The sequence below is a fragment of the Hypomesus transpacificus genome, chromosome 13 (genome assembly GCF_021917145.1).
Source record: "Hypomesus transpacificus isolate Combined female chromosome 13, fHypTra1, whole genome shotgun sequence".
In the NCBI taxonomy this organism is placed as follows: domain Eukaryota; kingdom Metazoa; phylum Chordata; class Actinopteri; order Osmeriformes; family Osmeridae; genus Hypomesus; species Hypomesus transpacificus.
The window spans coordinates 3375283-3394798 of record NC_061072.1 but is presented as its reverse complement, the minus strand read 5'-3'; the positions used below and the strand labels follow the sequence as shown (position 1 = coordinate 3394798).

Below are 19516 nucleotides of genomic sequence, written 5' to 3'. Positions count from 1 at the left end.
AGCCTCCCTCTCGGCTGCATCCCCCGCACCCCGTCCGTCTCCTCCAAAAAACCAAGCGGGCTGTTGCCTCTCCCTTCTGTCCACCCATCTGTGAGGCAGTATGGGCACTGGCTAGAGAAAGACAGGCAGGATAACAGGGCTGCATGACACCAAGGAGAAAGCATTAAACCAAATAAATTGGAGTATAAACCTACCAAAAGATACAAAAGCAGTTGAATTACCAAATTAAAATGGTTTTCAGAGCTGGTGTTTGGCTACTGTTAACTGTCCTTTCTCCTCCCTCTTGCTCTCTTTCTTTTAATCTCTCTTTCCTTTTATCTTTCTCCCTGAACCTGCTGTGTCATGCCTCAGACTGATGCATGATGGGAAGGGTGACTGCTGGTGGAGGACTTGATAACACAGCAGATGTGGACCCTCAGAAAGTCATGAAGCCTGAATTGGTACCATGTGTTCCCTTTCCTCTTTCTCCTCCCTCTCTTTTCTCTCATCCCCTTCTCTAACCAAGACTGTGGTGGCAGGATAGAGGAGGGGGGGTGCCTGGAGGCTTGTTAAAAGTTTAATATACTGTACAATCACAGTAATTGACTGGAAATGTTCAAGTTCTCCCGTCATGGTTTTAATTTATGAAGTCCCCATGAAAGTTTAATGGGTGAATGGCACTACAGTCAATTGAAATCATTCCACAGCTATCTCTCCTCCAGCTTCTCCTCCTCTTCCTACCACTGCCGCTTGCCAAGTGCTGCCCTGCGGCAGCCCACGCCCCAGAAAGATGGACAGATTGCTCCATAGACATGTTGTTGGATGTCTTTTCCCACCATTCCAGGCTGTCAGGGAAGGGCCACTCAGCACTGAGAACTGGTGGGAATAGTTTCTGCTTCGTCGCCCTGGCTACATCCCCCTCCTCTGTCATGTAGATGTAGTTTATTTTATTTTGTAGTTTTTATTTATGACAGTACTAAATTGAAACTAAACCTTGGTTTCTTCGTCTTTCTATGTCATATGTTGGGCTTGAACATGATGTGTTTTACTTAATTATAGAGTCCCCCCCCTGCTCAAGAAGATAATTTTGCTCTTGTTGAACTTAGTCGGTGCCTTGGTGACACGCTAGATAGGGTGGCAGTCTGATTGGCCAGGCGTTATTTAGCTAGCCCATAAAAAAACTCCTGAGAAATGTATACATTTGCTTCCTCCTGCGACGGCAACATTTGCCTTCTTAGTTCCTAGGTGTCGTGGCATTCATAGGTCCCAGCGGTAGACCTGAGACGTGTTAATATTTTGGCAGGACGTGGTGAAGTGAGTGACACACGGCCAGGAAAGGGGATTATTAAAATAAGTTATTGTTGCCGGTCGCTGTGGAGTGATGAGACACTGTGATTAAGGGTGTGTTTTACAGCAGACACACTCCCCGTAAAAAAAAAAGAAAAGTGCCGGATCGACCTTCCCCTCTGTTAAATAAGCTATGGATACACAGTATTATGACAGTTATATCAGTGGGCTGACTGCTAACACACAAAAGCAGATAAAAGATTACTTTAATGTTTTACATTAATTTGATAGTAAGGGTCCAGAATACTTGTTTGCTGCCTATTAGCATTGTATATGTCTTGGATTTCATAACTTTTACGTGGAACCTGTCATGTTCCATTGGTTACAGGGCAGTTTGAAGTTTGACATGAGATAACATTTTCTGACACATACAAACAAACACTAGTCTCAGCAGTAGCCCTCTGCAGACCAGCCAGGGATAAATAGCTTCTCTGTATCTCAGCTCCTTTCCAGACGATGTCACTGGTGACTTGCGAAACAGAAATCCCCCAAATCTCCCGCCACTGCTGCTGAGGAGCTGAGATGGGGTGAGAGAGGGGAGAAAGAATGTAAGAGTGAGAGACAGAGAGACAATGGGAATAGGGGGAGAATAACTGTGATCCCATCTTCACAAACTACTGCAGTCCACTCATATCTTTCCTTCCCACCCCCTCCCCTCCTTCTTCCCCCATCCCGCTCTGCCTGGCTCAGCTCAGCTCTGTCCTTGAGGTAAACGCTCAGTTGGTGATGTGGGGATCTGGCCTCCAGCCTTATCTGCCCAATTCCCAGCATGGACTTATAACAGCTGTGTTCTCTTACTGGTTCCCTCCTGGTTGTTTACCTTTTTCTTGGATCTGAAAACAAACATGGGACGCTGTCTCTCCCCATGCACGACAGCATCTGCTCATGTTGAATAAACGACATTAATTATATTGTTCATACAGTTCTGGCACGTGTAACTGATATTCATGTGAAGCACTGTATAGGCCTGAGGATGGCATGTGTTTGACTGTTAATGAGATCAGAGACATAAGGCAAAATATATTGTGAGTGTGTGTGTGTGTGTCCGGTGTAAAGTAGGAGGAGGTTTGGCTCCCATTTGACACAAGCTCGTCCAAGGGAGACCTATCGCGAAAGCCACTCCCCAAAACGGCTTTGACCAATCCTACCTTAGCTACCGGTCACTACTACGCATACACAGACACAGACATACTGAACTATGACTTGCGATATTTGCAAACCACGCACTTTGAACACTCAGGAAACTGTCATTTCATTGATGTGCCATATTTGATCAATTTTATTCTGACTGTATATTTATGTATTTTTCTCTCTTTTTAGTGTTTTTTATTGTAATTATGTGGAAGGAGGACATTGCACTATAAGAATTTCATTGTACGGACTAACTTTGTTAAACCATATACATGACAATAAATATCTTGAATACTTAAGAAGCTCCGTCAAGCTTTCGGTCGTTAAGGCACAAAATGGCATACTGAACATATAAATCCTATAGCCAGTACCCCAGGAGTTGAGAGTCAATTTTCCACTTATCAACAAACATACTTTTGTCTGTTTCATTAGCAGTAGTTAATCATACTTGTAAGTAATAATTTAAAATCCAGTTTTGTGAATATTGTCCAACGTAGCGTTAGCTATAACTCGACCATGACAACAATTAACTAGCCAGCTACACTCCAGCAGTATATATTTAGCTCTAGTAAGTCGGTCTCCCTTACAAAAAATAAGTATATGAAAGTATCCTTGTAGTATACTAAAATATGGATAGTATCCTTTTAGTTCACTTTTGATATACTTTTAAGAAGTATGCTTAGAAAATAGTTCACTTTTGATATACTTTTAAGAAATATGCTTAGAAACAGAAAATGGTATACATTTCTTCTGGAATAGGATGTACGTTTTCTTTTATTATACAGCAAAAACAGTAAGTACATTACAAGTTAAAATGTTTTGATCCATCTTGTATATTCGACTTATTCATGTCTAGGAAAATATATTATGCGTTGCACGTTGAATCTTTTTTGTTACTGAAGCTTTAACCTTAATAACTGCCAAAACATTTTGAAGCCGTATACTCTTATACTGTACTAATAATTATCAGTATTAATGGAAAAAACGAAAAAACTACTTAAGAAAGAAGCAGGCAGAAGGTTTGCGTTATGCATTTGAAGGTTCCCAGGTAAATAAAAAATATGCTAAGTATACTAAATCTTAGCATACTTGAGTATACTTGAAGAGTGATTAATCACCAGTACTTAATATATTTAAGTTGTAATTAAATTGTACTAAAGCACAATTTAAAGTATATTAAGTGCACTTTTACGTGCTAAAGTGGAACAACTTCAAGTATACTTAGTACACTTTAAGTATACGGCTATGTCCATATACTTAAAGTGTACTAAGTATACTTGAAGTTGTTCCACTTAAGCACATAAAAGTATACTTAATACACTTTAAATTGTGCTTTAGTACAATTTAATTACAACTTAAATACATTTAATACAAAATAAGTTGTTCCAAAATAGCACACTTCAAATTAATTAATCATTCAATAACTTAAAGTATACTTTAACTAATTAGTCTTCAAGCATACTCGATATGCTATGATTAAGTTTCTTCACATTTACTTTCTTTACCTGGACCCTGGAGGGACATTTCGTCAAAGTGAGAGTACGAAGCGCACTGGAGTACAAGTGGCACTTTCAATGCAAACGTGCCATTGTTTAGCTAACGTTGAGCGAAAGCAATTCACATGATGGATTATTTGCAGTTGCACTGATTGTAACGGATGGCTATCTAACTAGACAACATTTACAATCAGGGTGAACACTCAAATTATCTAAACTATAGACCATAGCATTACACATATCAAAACAAAACGAACACAACAATAGAACTCCAAACAATGCTTATTTAACCAAGCTAATGCCCTTAACTTAGTAGCTTTTCATCTTGCCGCAGGGCATTCTGGGTACCAAGAGCAATGCACGAGTGTCGGCGATTTTACAGCATTGTGTAACATACTTCGGTTGTGGATACTAGTATCTCCAGAAATAAAGCCAAGTCACTAATTTAGTGGAAGAATCCATTGTTATGTCTACGAAATTATTTTTGTTCAAGTTTAGTTAGCTACCTTGCAAATCATGAGGATAGCCTATTGTAGCAGACCTTTCTATGTGACAAAGGACAAGGGTGTTTTGTCCCTCGGAAGTTGCTTTAGGCTTGATGCTGAAACTAGTGATGGGAAGTTCGGTTCTTTTTACTGATTCGGTTCTTTGAATCTCGTTCAGTAAAATGAACGAATCTTTTTTCGAGTCATTTGTTCATTTCAGGAGGGGGGGGGGGGGGGGGGGGGTTGGGGGCTATACGTCCACTGCAAAGGACGTATAGCCCCTATACGTCCACTGTAGGTTAGTGCATGACATGTGCACCAGCAAATACTATTTCAAAATAAATTCCTGCATTAAAATAATGTATCATGAGTTTGTATGATTTGGTCATGTATTATCACACTAGTATTTAATTATCACGTCAAACACTGCACTAAACTGTAAGTGTAAATGTAGAGTGAAAATAACAAAACCAGTCAGTATGATGACTTGAGCGAATATAATTCATTCACGTCTTACTAAAACAGCGGCCACGCGAAAGGGAATAAGGAAACTGTTTCCTCTACTAAAAAATACAATGCAGGTCACGTGAAAAAAGGATCCAAAGACTCGTAGAAAGACCGAGTCGGGGAAGGAACTAATCATTCGTTTCCTCTAGCTACAGAGCCTATGCAGGTCACGTGAAAAATGATCCAAAGACTCGTAGAAAGACCGAGTCGGGAAAGGAACGAATCGTTCGTTTCCTCTTGCTACAGCCTATACAGGTCACGTGAAAAATGATCCAAAGACTCGTAGAAAGACCGAGTCGGGAAAGGAACGAATCGTTCGTTTCCTCTAGCTACAGAGCCTATGCAGGTCACGTGAAAAATGATCCAAAGACTCGTAGAAAGACCGAGTCGGGAAATGAACGAATCACTCGTTGAGAGGACTCGTTACTCCCGAGTCCTTATAAGGATTCGTTCAAAATGAACGAATCGTTCACGAACGACACATCACTAGCTGAAACCATTAGTTCACGTGAAATCAGTGAGGGCTGTTCGAATGGTTATGTGAAGAAGAGCAGTGGTAAAATACAAGTTTTGAAAAGATACCGCGTCCGTGTCTAATGGTCCACACGATCATATACAATTATATCTAAAACGAGCTTACAAAGAGCTTGTTTACACTACCAAAGTTGAATTAGTAATGTTAGCGATGCTAGCGTTAGCTTGCTAGCTAGCCTATAACATTTCACTGGGTCTTGCAGCTGTTTGATTAACTGAAATTATTATGAAATGTTATGTTCTACTAGCCATTTGCCTACTTTAGCAAGTCACTGTATTTCCAAGCCCTGATAGTGCAACTGAGACGATACCGAAAATAATTCCTCAAGTAATAAGCCCCCGTTTAAGTGTTGAGCATTAAAAAGAGATCTTGAAAGAAGCCACTTTTTTGTTCTAAAACCGGACTATGAGCCACTTCGAAATAGAAGCCGTACAAGCACAATAAAACTGTAAAAAAAAAAAAAGAGGTACTTTACTCTACTACACACTACAGTACAGCAAATGTATACCAGTACACTGAAGGCTGAATTGATCAAGGGACTTCGAAAGTAACTTAAAATATCCTAACATTTCAGCATATTAAAATGTTTATTTTTAAAGTAAGCTTTAAGTGCATTGTTACAAAGTACATTTTTAGCATGCATTTTAAAATATACAAATAATATGTTTAAACACAAAGTTCCAGTTGTACACTTTAGAAATTACATATACGTTTTACTTAAAGTATATTTTTTTATAATATATTTACTAAAAGTGTACTGTAGTACAATTTTTTAAAAGTGTGTTCAACGTATTAACGTTAAAATTGGTAAAAGCATGATGGTAGTATACTTTTTATATATTCACAGATAGTACACTTTTTCTTAGTATATTAAAAATGTACTATTGAAAATGTGAATATGCTTGAAATACTCAAGTATACTTGAAGTATACTTTTTTTTCACCTGGGTTATACTGTCAAACTGACTGAAGAACGAATTAACGACGTGAGAAAATTATGCAAGGCAGTAAATAGTGTTAAAATTTGCTGATAAGTTTGCCGTTTGTTTGAAATAAAAATGTAACTTCATTAATTTTTTTTTTTTTTGGTGTCTGCTGAGAATTTAGTTTTGTTGCTTGGTAATTGTCATTGTTGTGCTGGTTTACCATTGTAACCATGAGTTAACTGACTGGATTTTTACAATGTGAGTTCATATGCAGTAATTAGCTTCTTTCAGATAATAATCTGCAGTGTCATTTGATGTTTGAGAGGCCCCTAAACATTTAAATATATAAGTAAGTCATAGTAAATTGACATTTATTAGGTTTACTTCTTGAAGTATTTAAATTTATTGAAAGTGCACTTGAAAGTATTCCAAAGTATACTTTGAAGTACTTTAGGAAGTATACTTCATAAACTTAAAGTGCACTACACAGGCTACTTTACAGTATTCAAAAGTAAATACATTCAAATGCACTAAGTGTACTTTAAAGTGTACTAAATGACCTAAATAGTGGGCCAATTCAGTTTACTTCGTGCAAAAATAGTATATAAATAAGTACATTGTTAGTATACTTTAAAACCTGTTTTCGGTCCTGAGGCGCTCGCGGTACAGAAATGCTGCGCCCCCCCTCCCTCAGTGAGGATGCACTCAATTCCAAACATTTTTTTTTTAGACTGCTACACATATGATACATCGTTGGAAAGATACGATTCTTGTGCTTCCATTGAAATAAACCAATTCATGCTCAACTCGCAACAGCAAGTACCGTCAACGTCTTTGTCCGGTGACCGTTCCTTCAACAATGCCAGAGAAAAAAGTTTTACTTACCTACCATTACTTTGGAATGTTCCAGGTATGCACACAACTCATCTGCTTACATTCCCAAAGGTCCAAAGTATCTAACCATGTCGAGTAGTTGTCCAAACAATGAATTATAGCCACGATCTTGTTGCTTCATTCTTCCTCCTTCGTCAATCTTTATTTTTTTGGTCTCTCACGCACTATCGCTCATAGAAGGAGATGTGGGTCGAGTACAAACGCGGACGTAGTCTTAAAATGGTCGCCCCCCCCCCCCCCCCCCCGCCCTCCTCTACACAATTTTTCTAACTGGCTTCGACTGGCTCTGAAATTAACTAGTTATCCTTGTAGCTTAGCGCTAGCAGTAAATGGCGATACCCCATTTGCTAGGTGTTGTGGAGCCTGTTGACAGTGTTCTTTGTGCGCCAATCCTGGGAATCAGATAAAGCACTCCAATGCTTCAGTTTTTGTGTTTCAGTAATACTAATGAGGGATTTAGCTGTTATATATGATAGTTCTAAGTACCACCTTTCATTAGAGATAACAATGATACCTTTTTATCCTAAGAATTTGACCTTGGTGAGAAGGGTCATTCTGGAGTCTCCAAAAGGCCCTTTTAGAAAACGCCTGGATGTACTCTTATAAAAACGTGTCAAATATGAATATATTGTGGTATCATGTTTGACTTTTGATCTGAATTGGGTAAGGCTTCAACCTGTGGTCCAATTCTGTCTTCCAGCTAATACCTACCACCTCTAGGCCTCTTCAGGCCTCTGTTTTCAAAAGAAAATCTAGGCGGAAATAGAAACTTTCACTTTCCTTGTGTTCAAGCTTCTATTACTCAACACCAGTAGGACTGACAGGGGTCCTGACAACAAGGAACATAACTTCATAGTGTCAGCTTTTTAAAGAGTCCATTTACATGCATGTACTCCAAATGGTTCAAGAACAGCTGTCAATTTACTTTGGGTATGCTGTTTAGGCGTTTTTAGGCACATAGAACAAGAAGAGGTTTTTAAGTACCATGATAATAGTATACTTTTTATACTTAAGTATACTTACAAATTAAACTTAAATTATACTTCTTTTTCATAAGCCTGTGCTGGAAACGTTGCCTACTTTTAATTCAGAATCATGGATTATAAACTTGAACATAATGCCATAACAACCAATTATGCATGAATTAGCTTTAATCACTGAAGCAGTTTAACCTTGACCCTCTGCTAGTACTACTGTACTGTAGTACAGTATGCTTTGCTTTAATTATTGATATGTCCCCTTCCTTGTTGATTTGAATATCATGAATATATGCACTGCATATTGCAATCCGTTTCCCCTCAATCAGGAGGTATTACTTGTGTAAAAATCACTTACACAAGTAATGCACACCAAAAAATCACATGAAGAATCCCTTAAGGCCAAATTATGCTACTCCAACTCCATTAAGGACAGACAGACAAACGAAGTCGGAAGGATTCGTTGAATTTATAGTACTCCGAAAGCTGTGGGTGTTGAAAACAATTCACCGCCAGAAAAGTAGGTGGATTAACGTTTTTGAAGCCTGCCACATGGGGTCTTTGTGTGTGGAACCAATTGGGTGGACCAATCACAGCCAAGGGGTATCCATAAAATGACCGACTAGCGGACGGATAGTCAGGAAAATCAGGAGGTGCACATAGAGCTCTTCGAGAGGCTCGGAGAGGGCATTCCACATTGGAGAGGGCGTTCCCTGTGTTCGTCTCCGTGAAAACAGAGTAGTATATTTCGGCCTTTACACTGACCGGTACAGTATGCTACTTATACAGCAGTTTACAGTAGAATCTGCTTACAATGAAACAACACTATGACCGACTAACAACGGTAACTAAAGTGGGCCTGGTTTACGCTAAAGGTCAATTGTCTACGCTGCACAAACTGGTTCAGATGATGTCACATGGGCCTGTGGAATTAAGCAGGGTTTTATTTGGACTGTAATCCCCTGTGGTGTAGTCTGTAGGCGGGTGGTTGGGGTGACAAGGGGTGTGTGTGTGCTGTAGCAGGCCTGCCAAAGGAAGGGATCAGCCCTACTGGATTACCATGAGCCCTCCCCCACTCCTCTACTGCCCTCCATTGTATGGTGTGGATTTTTTCTTTCTCTCTGAGGATTTTTTCCCTTATGAGCATTTTCTGCCTCAATCCTCAGTCAGATTTAAGAATGTGAAAATGCGGTCCACTGCACAAGCATGCTCTCCAACGCCCACCATACATGGAGAAGCGGCAGATCTCCAAAGGTGCGTTTTGGTGTTCTGGACTTGCCAGAATATGTTTGTGAGTGTGTGTGTGTGTGTGTGTCAGTATGTATACTCTGAATAGCAGTCTAATGTTTCTACAGCTGAATTATTTAACGTTTTCCTGCCAGCAGGGTGCTATATGATAGCACAGCCTGAAGGAAGGACAAGACACCAACCACCTTCCATCTGCAGATCAGGTGAAAGGATACCTCATCACGCTTCACCTTTTTTCCTCTCCTCTCCTCCTTCCATCCCTAAACCCCTTCTGTCTACCTGTGGAGGTAGGTGCGTGAAATCGGAGACCTGAAACATGACACCGTCTCTTTTGTCCCCTCCTTTAAAACTGTCTTTCGTAGTCCGTCCGTCCCAATGCCCGCGCCAGGAGAGCAGTCGCGTCCGAACCCCTCTCTGTACGGCAGACCACCGGCATGGACTGAGGGCCCGTGGGACGAAGGTCAGACAACCCGTTGTCGGTTCTGCGCCACCATTGCGGGGCGCCGGAATTCCGTGGCGGCTCTGGGCGGAGAAGAGGGCAGCGAGGGGTGGTATCAACTGCCGCCTGAAGCACACCCCCCACCGGTGGGCAGGGCGAAAGAGGAGCCGTACCCCACATTTACGTACCAGACGTACCCTTATCAAGCGCCAGGCCCCGAGAGGCCCCTGCATAGGCTGCACCCACTGCTGAGGAAGAGCTCTGTGCCCGAGTTGGGCAGCCTGTACCTCCAGCAGCTGATGGCGGGCAGGGCCTCGGCACCCCCACAGGATTACTACCAGGCCAACAGCGCGTTGTCTGGCCAGCAACTGGAAGGGCCTGGCTTCTATGGGGCTAGCCAGCACCTACACAACAGATCAGCCCATCATTACGGGCTGTCTGGTGTGGGGGGAGAGGGAGGAGACGGGGGAGGAGGAGGGGCGGTCCGAGCTGCCTGGGATCAAGGGCAAAGCAGGCCCTCCCACCTGGCCTCAGCTCTGGCCCCCTTCCCTCCTCCTCCACCTCCCCGTCCTCCCCCGCCTCCTCCCCCCCCGCCTCCCCAACCCTCTCACGCTGAGCTGAGCCGTTTGTATAGGGATCCGCTGGGCACCAAGATGATCCCAGACGTCCAGCGCGTTGCCGGCAGCTCTCCCTCTCCAGCCTGCTACGGGATCCAGCCCCCGCTACCCATCTACACGACCGAGCAGCCCGTCCTCTCCTACTCCTCGGCTTGCCTGCCCTCCTACACCGGCAACCTCAACGGCCACCCCTTGGACCCACGGCAGACTGCTGCCACCGCCTTAGTGGTGGACCCGGCTTCCCAGGGAATGGAAGGATCTCTCCCCCGAGGCTACGGTGCTATGCCAGCCCAGCGGCTGCCCTACGACCCGGGCTACGACTCCAGCTCGGCTATGGTGGCGTCCACGGCGGGGCCCTTGAGCGCTGGCATGTCCTTGCACCACCCCGGAGCCGACCCCAAGAGAATGGCAGACCCCGGCTTCCTAGCATACCTGCGCTCGGAGGGTCTGGCGGAGAGCACCATCACACTGCTGCTGCAGCAGGGTTTCGACTGCACCGCCATGCTGGGAGTCATGGAGGACCACGATGTGCGCTCTGTAGCCTCTAACCTTGGCCAGGCCCGGGTCCTGTCTCGTGTGGTGCTCAACTGTAAGGGCGGGGCAGGCCAGCAGGCAATGCGAGGCCGCTCAAACAGCTTCAGCCACCGAACCGACATGTACATGCCACCCCAAAACATGGCCATGGACCCCCACGTCATGCAGCAGCCCCCCACCACGGTCCAGACCTTCTCCCCCAGGATGGGAGAGTTCCTGGGAAGGAGACCCAGCAGCGCCCCCTCCCAACACCTCCTGGAGACCACCACCTACCCCGGAGCTCCCCGGCCCATGGGAGGAGTCTACCCCGTCAGCCAAGGGTACACCAACGCTGTGGCGGTGACCCAGCCCAGACCCCTGTCCATGTACAATGCCCACACTGGCATCGCCATGTCAGCAATGCAGCATCAACAGCCTCCCGCCCCTGGGACCCCTGGAGCGGCCCCGAAGACATTCTCTGGCTCCTACTCCCCCATGGAACTGATGAAGAGGGCCCCCAACCTGCCTCCTATGTCCCCCGCTGCCCAGAGCCCCCTGCATAGCCCCCAGCTCCTCCGGAAGGGGCCTGCAGCGACCGAAAACGCTGTGGTCCCGACGGCATCGTCCTCTCTCCAGGGGCAGGCCCTCAACAACAACAAGATGGTGGGGCGTCGGACTGGACCACCCGTCATTGTCTCAACCATGGCATCGCCTGACACAAGTAACCGCTATAACGTCCCCTTCCTCCCTTGTTCTCTCACTCTTTCCCTCCTCCCATCTCTCCTGGCTTGCACGCATTGTGTTTTATAGGAGTCCTGGTTGTGGATGTGGTCAATTTTTCAATGTGTTGTCTGCATCGCTTTTCTGTCTTGTTAATTTAGTTTGGTTCATTTAGCAATGTTTGCACTAATGTCTGTGCTTTGCTCTCTTGTTAACATCCATAGCCTGCAGTATTATACATTGTGTGCTTTGGATTGGGTTAAATGCCAAACCATATTCGCAAAAATGTCTTTATGGAGATGTTTGCATTTGGCATGGAGTACCATTTTCAATGGAGCGACGAAATAGCATGTGATATATCTGACATGTTAAGCAGCTTTCACTAAGAGGTCTGTTTTTAAATTGTCAACTATTTATACATTCGGCGCAGCAATGTTGTGTGTGCAATGTGCCTGAGGGATAGCATTGCTGTGATCCCTGTTGAACTGTTTCCAATGAAAATAACCCCACGAATGAGTGTTGCCTTTACTTTACTTCATAGAAATATGGGTCAATATTGCCAATATATTCACAGCTTATCCCCCCCCACCCCACGTCCCACACCTAGAAAAAAACAACCCTCCACATATTGTTTTGTGTTCATATGACAAGTGGGATTTGTTTACATGTAAGACAGCTGGACGCAAATAAAGAATGCCTACGAGAGTAAAAAGAGAGTGTTGGAGAAACATCTTCAGTGACCAAACTGATGGTTCTGCTGTTTTCCCTTTAATTGACCTCTTGAGACACTACTTTTAATCAACCTTTTTATGTTTGGATTTGTTTGAACCTACAGTATGTAGAGACATTTGAATGACAATAAAGGTAACTTGGCTGTGGGGTTTACAGTTGGAGGTGGATGGAGAACCACTGTCACTCTCTACTTTACACAATTCTTTCCCTAATCTGGGACTTAATATCCCCCCCAATCCAATTACAGTAATTGGATGCGTGGCTCTTCCATGGAGTTGATTGTAAGAGGTAGCTAGCTGCTTTTTTTAGACATCCTGCACACTGGCCAAACAATATCCGCCTGGCTTAGCAGATATAAGTCAGTTTCATTATGTAGATTTTGGTCTTGGACCCCAAATGTAATTCTACCACCCTCAAGCAGGGATACAGAGGGTGGTAGATTCTCCTACTTTCATTGAAACTTAAATTTAAGGTAAATCTCCATAGCTATGGGAATGTGTCATGGGTTCTCTAGTAGCTTTCTCTAGAATATTCCACAGTGAAGGCAGTAGAATGTCTTAAGCCACACAAGTCGCCTAGTTATTTCCCATCGAAGGTTTGAAAAGCAGTCTTAAATCCCAATTGATGCCATGGAGTGCAGCAAAGAAACAGGAGTTTACTCATTTCACGTTCTTGTGCATGTCTATTTAGACAGAGTTGTTAAATTGCCTACAACTGTTCATATTCATCATGTTCTCTGCGGGTATATAAAATAAGTGATTTTGTGGATTGGGAGACAACTATCTGAAGGTCAATAGTGTAAGCTTCTGCAGAAGATGTCTGTGTTCAATTTACCATGATAACTTTTGGGATATACCCTGTGTTGTAAACAATGGGCTTGAATAGACACCAGTACAGCTAAAGCTATTCTCCTGATGATGAGATCTGATGGGCTCAGTAAGGGTTTTAATCCTGTCACCTTGTGTTTTGGCCGAGCAACCCAGACACTGAGCTGGCTGTGGAAATCCGTGTAAATGGTTCTGTGTTTTTCTGGTTCCAATAAAGGGATAATGGGTCATCCTCCTGCATTTTTAGTTTTTATTCTTGACTTGTGTCAATGAAATCGAAGGTAAGGAAGCTAGGCCAGGTTATTAGAGAACTTCTCTTACATTCTACTCTCCTGCATTCCCCACTCACCCCACAACCCCTTTCTGTCTTCACGCACACTCACAAGGTCGCCTTCAAAACGCATTATTGGTCCTCAAGAAAGAAAGAAAAAGTTTGTCACGTCAATCTAATTTGCATTTGTCTGACATTTGTTGCTTAGGTAATTTCATCTGATAATGGCCAGCCCCTTGCCTCACATCTGAAAGCATGCCCCTTAATTGTGTGTTGCTAGGCAACCGGAGGTTTTGGTGGTAATCAGTGCAAGATTATCTTCACATTTAAGAAACGGCAGAGACGGAGAGGTTCTGAGCTGGAGACCTGCGCGGCGCAGAGAAATTAGCATTGTGTAAATGTTTGTGTCTGAAAAAGCCTCACTTGGTGAGAGACAGAGAAAATTGAGGGAAAATAACAATGTGTTTGTGCGGGCCACTTGGTGAAAACACCAGCGTCTTTCTCTGAGCGCCGTCTCAAGAGATTGCCTTCCTTTTTGTGTAAAGACAATCACACTGTTGAAAATCTCTCTTATTACACGCATTGTGTTTTAAGATCAAACATGCATATTGACACTGCTTTTTGCTGAGTACACCAAAGCAGTTTTTTGGTAGTGTTCCTACAGTCAAAAGAAACAACCATTTTATCCTGCTACATTGAAGATGGCAAACTCTACACTATATTATAACATTGTAGTAGATTCAAGTATGATGTATTTTACATATATTACTGTGTTATTAGAACAGCCATATTTTCCTTATTTCCAAACAAAAGATTTTGAACTGAGATCTTCCACTCCAGCTTTATGTAGGACGGCAGGTGGGAGGGCCCTTCCGTCTCCGTGGGCCTCTCTTGGTTGGCTGAGGCCATAAGTAGCATTAATAATGGCATTAAATGGTCAGGCTAGCCTCGTTGGCGGCAGTTCTCTTTCTGCCCAATGTAGGGAGAGTGCACTGGTGCCCGCTCTCGCATTGGCCATGGAGTTGTCTGTCAGTGGCGTACCTCAGAGCGCTGCAGGTCGGTACTCGTCACGTGGAGTAGCCTAGCTGCCGTCTTAGCTGACGTGTGTGTGTGGGTGTGCTTGCTAGATTAGTTAGGTGGGATCGCCATCTGTGTAAAGTGCACATGGCCCGGCACTAAGGATAATCCAGCATGTGTCACGAGAACATCTTCAGATGTGCTTTTTCCGGGACAGAGCCTTTGGAGGCTGGCTGGGTTGGCAGGAGAAGGGAGGGGGAGGAGCTTTGCATTGAGTGAGGGTGACGAGAGTCGGGACCCCACAGGGGTTGCCGCAAAGCTTGATGGGATCTACAAGGTTTGTAGTTGATCTGTTAATCTGTGTATCTTGTGTCGTGTGTGAAAAAGAAGGGGTTAAAACTGTTCAGATCCCGTTCTCCCGAATGTGTGTGTTGGGGGGGGAGCTGTTAAATCTCTTGGTTGACAGTTACGTAACCTTCAGAGCTCATGGTGCCCTGAGGGGGCCTTCAATGGGATTTAAATTTTCCCCGGTCCAGGTTTGGAAGGACAGTCATCAGGATGCATGCTTAATGTGTCCTCATGTCCTTGATTGGAAGGGGTATGCGCAGGTGTCTGTGGCTGACATTGATTCAGATGTGCTATTCTTGAATGTTCTTTGTGTTGGTGTGTGTGGGTGGGATGGGGGTGAGAGGAGTTATCAGGAGGAAGGAAAATAATTTTTTCGTGTGTTGTAAAGTATAACTTGAGCTCATTGTGGAGGCTTGCCTTATGTTACCTGTCCAGAAATAGGTAAGGGATTAAAACAAGAGAGATCCCAGCAGCCATCTGTAAGTGTGAGTGTAAATGTTTGTGACCTGAATCTATAGACAGCAGGGCTGATCTCTTTAGCTTTAACACACACACATACAGAAATACTCGTAGAATACAGGTGCTGTAACTAAAGTTTGGTGCTGCAAGGGTGACTAATGAAAGGGTGCTCCGCCATAGCAACAGTCACTTGATAAACGAATCATAAGGTCACTAGTCCATTGGGGAAAAAAGAGATGTTATAAATGAAAATACACTGACGATGGCTTAGGCCGAAACGCGTCTGACATCTTAATAAACTGGTCAAAAGAAGCAACGAGCAGGCTTGAGAGTGCGTTTTTTTCTACTTTAAAATAAATGAAAAGAAGTCACTTTATAGTTATGTGTATATATATAGTATGGCCGGGTAATGGCGAACATTTGCACCTGTAATGTCAGTTCTTCCATCTCAGTTGAAGTTGGCTTATGATCTCGAAGTGTTCACCAGTACAAGCAAATATTTACAATGCATCCCCTGTACATGTCACTACGCTTGTGTTTTGTTGCACCTGCGTGTGTGTGTGTGCACGTTGTATTGCTTCAGAAAACGTAATATGCGGTACATGGACTGCCTGTCGATCCATCCCGTCATGTATCTACATTGTTTGCACCCTGGGGAAAATACAGAAAAATAATTATATTTTTCCACAATAGTTTTTCTCAGAACTGTCTGTTCACTCTCACGTTAATCCTTCCCCATCCCATCACTGTAGGCTAGCATGAGGAGTAACGGTTTCAGTGAAGCCAGCCAAATAGGAAATTGCCCTTGAGCTGTACAGGTACCCTTCCCACCCCAGTTACCACTGGAGGGAGGAGGGGTCAGGTGGTGATGGGGAGGAAGCAAGAAAGAGAGCCAGAGAGCGATAGAGAGCCAGAGAGCGATACAGACACCCATCCACCCACCCTAAAGGTCACCCCCAATCACTGTCAATCAGGGTAGGGGTACAGATTTGCAAGAAGGGTTTCGAGGATATTGTGAGACCACAATATATACATGTATATCTATCTACATATATCTATATATATAGCTGTAGAAATAGCAATAGATATTTAGATACATACTAGACTTGTGAATTGTTCAGGGAAATACCGCCTTGTCACACGTGGCAGTCAGGAACAGTGATGTTTGTGGATGTTTTGTTTACAGCAAATCGCTTATTTGTGTACTGCTGTGCAGAAATAATAGCGGCCCCTTTGATGTAATCTCCTCAATTATCTGTCCTCAAACGCTCCGCTTATTAGTGCCACAGCCCCCCCCCCCCCCCTTGGTTCTGTTCAGAGAGGAAGAGAATGGTTCCTGTTTCTATCAGAGGAACAGCTGCTAGCACATGGACAGCTATCCCTCCACGCTTTTCCAGCCTTCTTATGCCCCACCACCTCTTTTCTCTCTCTCTCTCTCTCTCTCTCTCTCTCTCCTCTCTCTCTCTCTCTCTCTCTCTCTCTCTCTCTCTCTGTCTCTCTCTCTCTCTCTCTCTCTCTCTCTCTCTCTCTCTCTCTCTCTCTCTCTCTCTCTCTCTCTGGTGTACAGGTCACCCTGAATTATTCATCAGTGTGAAATGAAAAAGCTCATGGATATTGAATATCGGCCTCTGAAGTGGCCGCCAACCTCGTATTTTCATTTTTTCTTCTCCCCCATAACAGAGTGAAGAGCAGAATATCTCTTTGCCTTAGTATTTCACCTCCCTCACATATTTACTTTTCCTTCACTGTGTGAAAAGGAAGTAAGAAAAGGGATGGGGGGGAAGAGAGAAAGCGGGGAAGAAAATAAATTGTTAGCGTTTATTTCCAGAGTAGGTTGGGGGGGGGGGGTTGGTAGAGAGCATTGGAGCGTTACCTCAGTTGCGACATCTTGACACGCGTTTGTGTATCCTCAGTACACCTGTTTGCTGTACCAGCCAGCTGCTATGCAGGAGGAAGAGCCCAGTTGTGGTTTTCGTTGTGGTCTTTCATCTCAACCGCTCACTGTTCTCTGGGCATGTTAGCTCTGTTGGTCCCTTTCTTGTTCTCCTTGTATTTCTTTTTTCTCTCCTGGCATGGATCTGTAGTCACATGGCAAATCAGTGCTGCCTCAGACCAAACAACCCCCAAAAATGCTTTAATACTGTATGTGTTAACAAAAACAGCTCTCCTCTACCGCTCCAGTCAGTGCCTGGTACAGTGCCATGTCTCAAGGATTCAGCGTAGTGAAACATGCAGTGCATGTGAGTCACCCCGGCAGAAAACCTTATAAATAAAAAAATACAGGAAAAAAAGAGAAACTATACATTAATTGTCCCTGATATGATGGGCATTACCATGTTTGCGGGAGAGCATTCAGCTCTACACTGCTCATTACATGATTGCAGCTGTATCTGTTTCTGGCCATTTCCCATTTCTAGTTCCGGATAGACAATTATCCAGGAATCCTTTTAACGGTGCTCTGAAAGGCACGCAGGACACCAAAATGGAGTCTCTCCTGGAGTCATGGGGACAGAAACCGCCAGGTTTTAGAGTTTTAGGGTTGCTACTCAAAAAACACATACAATCAAATTGATCATGTGTTGCAAATAAAATTACTCTTGCAATCCCTGTGCAGTTTTTACACTTTGCCACGTTCTTGTGCGTATATGGCGAGAGGGAAGGAATGAAGTATGAGGAGGAAGCTAGGAAGGAAGAGGAGGAAGCAAGCAAGGAAGGAAGGATGGAGCGAGCAAAGGCTCAGGTAGGGGTGGGAGCCGATAGAGTGGCTCATCATGTGGCCGTCTCCAATTACAGTCGGGGGGGTGGGCCAGAGCCCGAAGGCCACAGGAAGTGTGAAATATCATCTGGCAGAGGAAGAAGATGTGTGGTCGGGGGGAGTGGGAGGGGCTGGGTTTTACGATGATGAAAGTGGCTGTAACTCTGCGTCGGCGTGGTAGAGGCGGTCCTTTAGAACACTCTGTAACGAGACACGGCGGTGTGTGTGAGGGCTGACCCACCGTGGACAGGAGCCCTGGACCCTGGTGTATTTTTTATAATGGAGCACAGCTGGCCCAGAGCTGACATGGGTTAATAGCCATGTGACAACTTTGGGAGAAGGGGGGGGGTTGGGTGGTTTGTGCGTTTATGCACCCTAAATATGCATGCCCGTGTGTACGAGTGTGTGTGTGTGTGTGTGTGTGTGTGACTTGCCACACTGTTGGGTTGCGTACGGGGGCCCCAGCAAGAGGATTGTGTTCCTTGTCCCCGCTCTCTCAGCCAAGCCAGATGGCTCCTGCCAGAGAATGGAGGGAATGAGAGAGGAGAGAAGAGGAGGGAGCACTGAGTCCCCCTTAACACTGCCAGAGTGGCCCTCCCCAAGAGACCCCACATCTGGAGCCCACCTGCAGCAAACCCCCCCCCCCCCCCCCCCCCCCCCCCCCCCCCCCCCTCCTGGCCTCTTCTCCATCCTTCTCCAATGCTCCCTCCTTCATCCTGCATTCTCTCTCTCTCCCTGTCTCTCCCTCTCTCTGAATCACTCTTTTTATTTTTCAATAGAGGGAAAGGAGGGGGTTGGTGGGTGTGTGTGCTTGCGTGCAGCAGTAGGCTGTTTGGCTGGGCTGGGATTTGTGGCAGTAATGCCCATATTTCTGCAAGTTTAACATGCCTCCAGGTTGGGTGGGTGAACACAGGGGGTGGGGGAGTGGGGGGAACAAGAAGCGTAGCAAAACATCATTTTCTTTTATGACTGCGTCAGCCTTGGTGGGCTGTGTTTTCTCCTTCCCCTCCCTCCACTGGTTGAAATGAAAGATGAGGGACGTTCCTTTCCACTCCCTGTGCAGAGCTGAGCTTTTCCTTTTGCTCTGTACGCCACCCCAGAGGCCAAGGGGGTCCGTACCAACATGCAAATCAAGCCCGCCTCTGCATGCCTCGCTTACTCCAGCCCAGCCGAATCACGCTCATTTGCATTCTCCCCTGCGTGCTCTAGCCATCATCTACTGCAATCCCTCATCCCTCCATTTTCTGTCCCATCAGGAGCAGAGCATGGAGGAGGAGGTAGAGAAAACAAAGCG

General features: G+C 44.6%; 1 protein-coding gene and 1 long non-coding RNA gene across 6 annotated transcripts in view; one reads left to right on the top strand and one right to left on the bottom strand.

Annotated features, from left to right (window-relative positions):
- LOC124475659 (C-terminal-binding protein 2) overlaps window positions 1–19516 on the top strand; it is an 82655-nt gene that overhangs the window by 41407 nt on the left and 21732 nt on the right. For 2 of the 4 annotated variants that reach the window (XM_047032434.1, XM_047032435.1), the window contains exons 3-4: window positions 9662–9727; window positions 9887–11814. The exons of the other annotated variants lie outside the window; for them this stretch is intronic. In XM_047032434.1, the coding sequence (XP_046888390.1) occupies window positions 9900–11814 (1915 nt within the window). In that variant the 5' untranslated portion in view covers window positions 9662–9727; window positions 9887–9899. The remainder of the gene's footprint in view (window positions 1–9661; window positions 9728–9886; window positions 11815–19516) is intronic. 4 annotated transcript variants of the gene reach the window in all.
- LOC124475662 lies at window positions 1723–7331 on the bottom strand. Of its 2 annotated transcripts, none has more exons than XR_006956955.1 (2): window positions 7291–7331; window positions 1723–1843 (listed from the first exon to the last, which is right to left on the bottom strand). It is a non-coding gene; the product is annotated as an uncharacterized LOC124475662 (long non-coding RNA). The 2 variants fall into 2 exon arrangements; XR_006956954.1 differs by lacking the exon at window positions 7291–7331 and adding an exon at window positions 2147–3097.